The 2,500-nt window shown below is 34.8% G+C and overlaps 1 protein-coding gene across 5 annotated transcripts in view; it reads right to left on the bottom strand.

Annotated features, from left to right (window-relative positions):
• The window catches only part of LOC137641481 (Kv channel-interacting protein 4-like), an 852,695-nt gene that overhangs the window by 121,203 nt on the left and 728,992 nt on the right, over positions 1-2,500 (bottom strand). For all 5 annotated transcript variants that reach the window (XM_068374090.1, XM_068374089.1, XM_068374088.1 and 2 more), the window contains one exon: positions 2,207-2,419. In XM_068374090.1, the coding sequence (XP_068230191.1) occupies positions 2,207-2,419 (213 nt within the window). The remainder of the gene's footprint in view (positions 1-2,206; positions 2,420-2,500) is intronic.

The following is a 2,500-nucleotide window of genomic DNA, read 5'->3' as shown; positions in this document are numbered from 1 at the left end:
CAAATATGAACCGAGTTTGATGTCTCTGTAGCAGCATGTCCAAACTTATGGCTGATTACGTGAATTGGACATTTTGCTTGTCCTTGATCTTCATAAATTTAATCATTTCTAGATTCTTACATAACAGTTTATAACTGCAAGTTTCATTGTGGCCAGCAAACTGTTCACCAACAAACAAACACAAAAACACAAGGTAAAACATAACCTTCATCCAACTTCGTTGGCGGGGAAGTAATAATGTCTCGGTACCACCTGACTTCAAAATTCCAACAACAACAATAAAAGCAATTGGACTATCTCGAGACGTGTAAGGAAGTACCGAAGAAAACCATTGATTACATCACATCATTAGACCCGAAATCTGTTGCTCTTCACGTCAGAATTACCAACGTAACAATGAAACGACCAGATCTGCCAACCTTACCAATGACAGTAAGCAATGAGTACGTATGTTCGCAAGGAAGCTAAATCTATTATTCATTAACTTCTGTATTATTTGACTCAATAGATACTGCTCTTTGTACTAATGACAACCAAAAGCACTGCAATATAAAATAAGGAAATTCATATAGTCAGAGAACAGTGAAATGATTATATAAAAAGCTTACACTGGCAATTCTCTGACGTAATCTTAAGAGTCATATTAAACTTCACCTACAGTAATGGACGTGCGCTCCAAGTCTTCAATACTGACTACTAAATAAGTTTATTGAATAAAGTACCTAATTTCACAGATGTTGCTGAAAGATACCGTTCTAATTATTCTTGGTATTGCGTAAACCAAGGCTAAACTCTTAACCCTTTACCCCCAAGCTATGTTGAACTTTCAAGCACATTTTGCTATATCTTTTATTTCTTTTTAAATTGCTCTAACAGCCTTAATTTTTGTCATAGAGAGGTCAGGTTGGTCTCATTCTTTTGGAAAATGCCTGAAGTTTCTCATAAGGTTATCAAAAATATGCAAAAACATGTAAATAACAGTGTTTTGCAAGAATGTACCGGTACGTCCATTGGGGTGAGTTAACAGCAGATGACTACCACCTTATGGAGAATTAATGGTTTACCAACTTGAGAAAAAAGTATTGTCTCTGAATTACCTTTATGACCACAGATCTTTCCGTAGAAGGACAAAAACGTTCCGAATTTTACAAAATTATACTCATAGATCTGCGTATTATTAAAAGACGTCCCTACCTTCCATAGCAAGACACACCATCTTGTCTACTACAATAAAATCCATCTAAGCAAGATTTAAAAAAGTAACTTTATACTAGATTTGGATGCATCTTAAAAAAATTTCCTGCCTTGAAGGAAAATATAGAACTCGGTGGAAGAAAGACATTTTACCACTTTTCAAAAACACAGACCGAGCATAAGCATTTAACGAACTTTTGTGGTATAATATGTCATTGCATGACGGAAACATAACAGATCTCAACCATTTTTATGATAAATAAATTTAAATCTTAAGACCTGGGTCTAACTAAAAAGCATTCTTCGTTCCTATCTAAACAATGTAAAACAAGAGACATTCTCATATTCAAGTTTCTTACCTTGAAGGAAAAAATATAATTCAGCACAAGAAGAGACATTCTTATGATAAATAACTTTAAAGCTTAAGATGAGTCTAACTTAAAAACATTCTTTATTCATATCTAAACAACATAAAACAAGAGATATTCTTACATACCTACCTTAAAAGCATATGTCAATCCTTTCACAATATAAAACAAAAGATATTCTTATAAAAGGACCTACCTAACTTATATGCATTTCCCATTTCTATCTAAACAACATAAAATAGGAGACATTCATAAATTATATACTTAACATAAAAGCATTTCTCATTCCTAATTTAATCAACATAAAACAAGAGACATTCTTATATAGGTACCTACCTAACTTAAAAGTATTCCCCATTTCTATTTTAACAACATAAAAAAAAGAGACATTCTTACAAACCTAGCTTAAATGCACATGTCCTTCCCTTTCAAAACAATATAAAACAAAAGGCATTCTTATATAGGGACCTACCTAACTTGAAAGCATTCCCCATTCCTCTCTAAACAACATAAAACAAGGGACGTTCTTACATACCTAGTTTAAAAAAACTTATGTCGTTCCTTTAAAAACATAAAACAAGAGACATCCTTACAATCCTACGATACAAGAAGTCACACGACATAACGGAAGGACTTAAACGTACCTCGAATATGCGATCCACATGTTCCTGCGTCGTGTTTTCCTCGACGGCCGGAACAGCGTTGCGTCCCACCAGGGAATAGATGGCCGTGACGATGTCCAGCATCTCCTCTTTGGTGATGTAGCCATCGCCGTTGATGTCGTACAGGTTGAAGGCCCACCTCAACTTCTCTGTCATGGTGCCCCGAGATAACTCCGAGAGGATCGTCACGAAATCCTGCAAATTAGGGAAGTTATATTCATGATTAGTAAAGGATGTTTTTTTCTTTTTTTTTTCACAGTTCTTGGACAGATGCAG

This window comes from Palaemon carinicauda, chromosome 5 (genome assembly GCF_036898095.1).
Source record: "Palaemon carinicauda isolate YSFRI2023 chromosome 5, ASM3689809v2, whole genome shotgun sequence".
NCBI classification, from domain to species: domain Eukaryota; kingdom Metazoa; phylum Arthropoda; class Malacostraca; order Decapoda; family Palaemonidae; genus Palaemon; species Palaemon carinicauda.
This window is presented reverse-complemented; position numbering and strand designations above follow the sequence as displayed.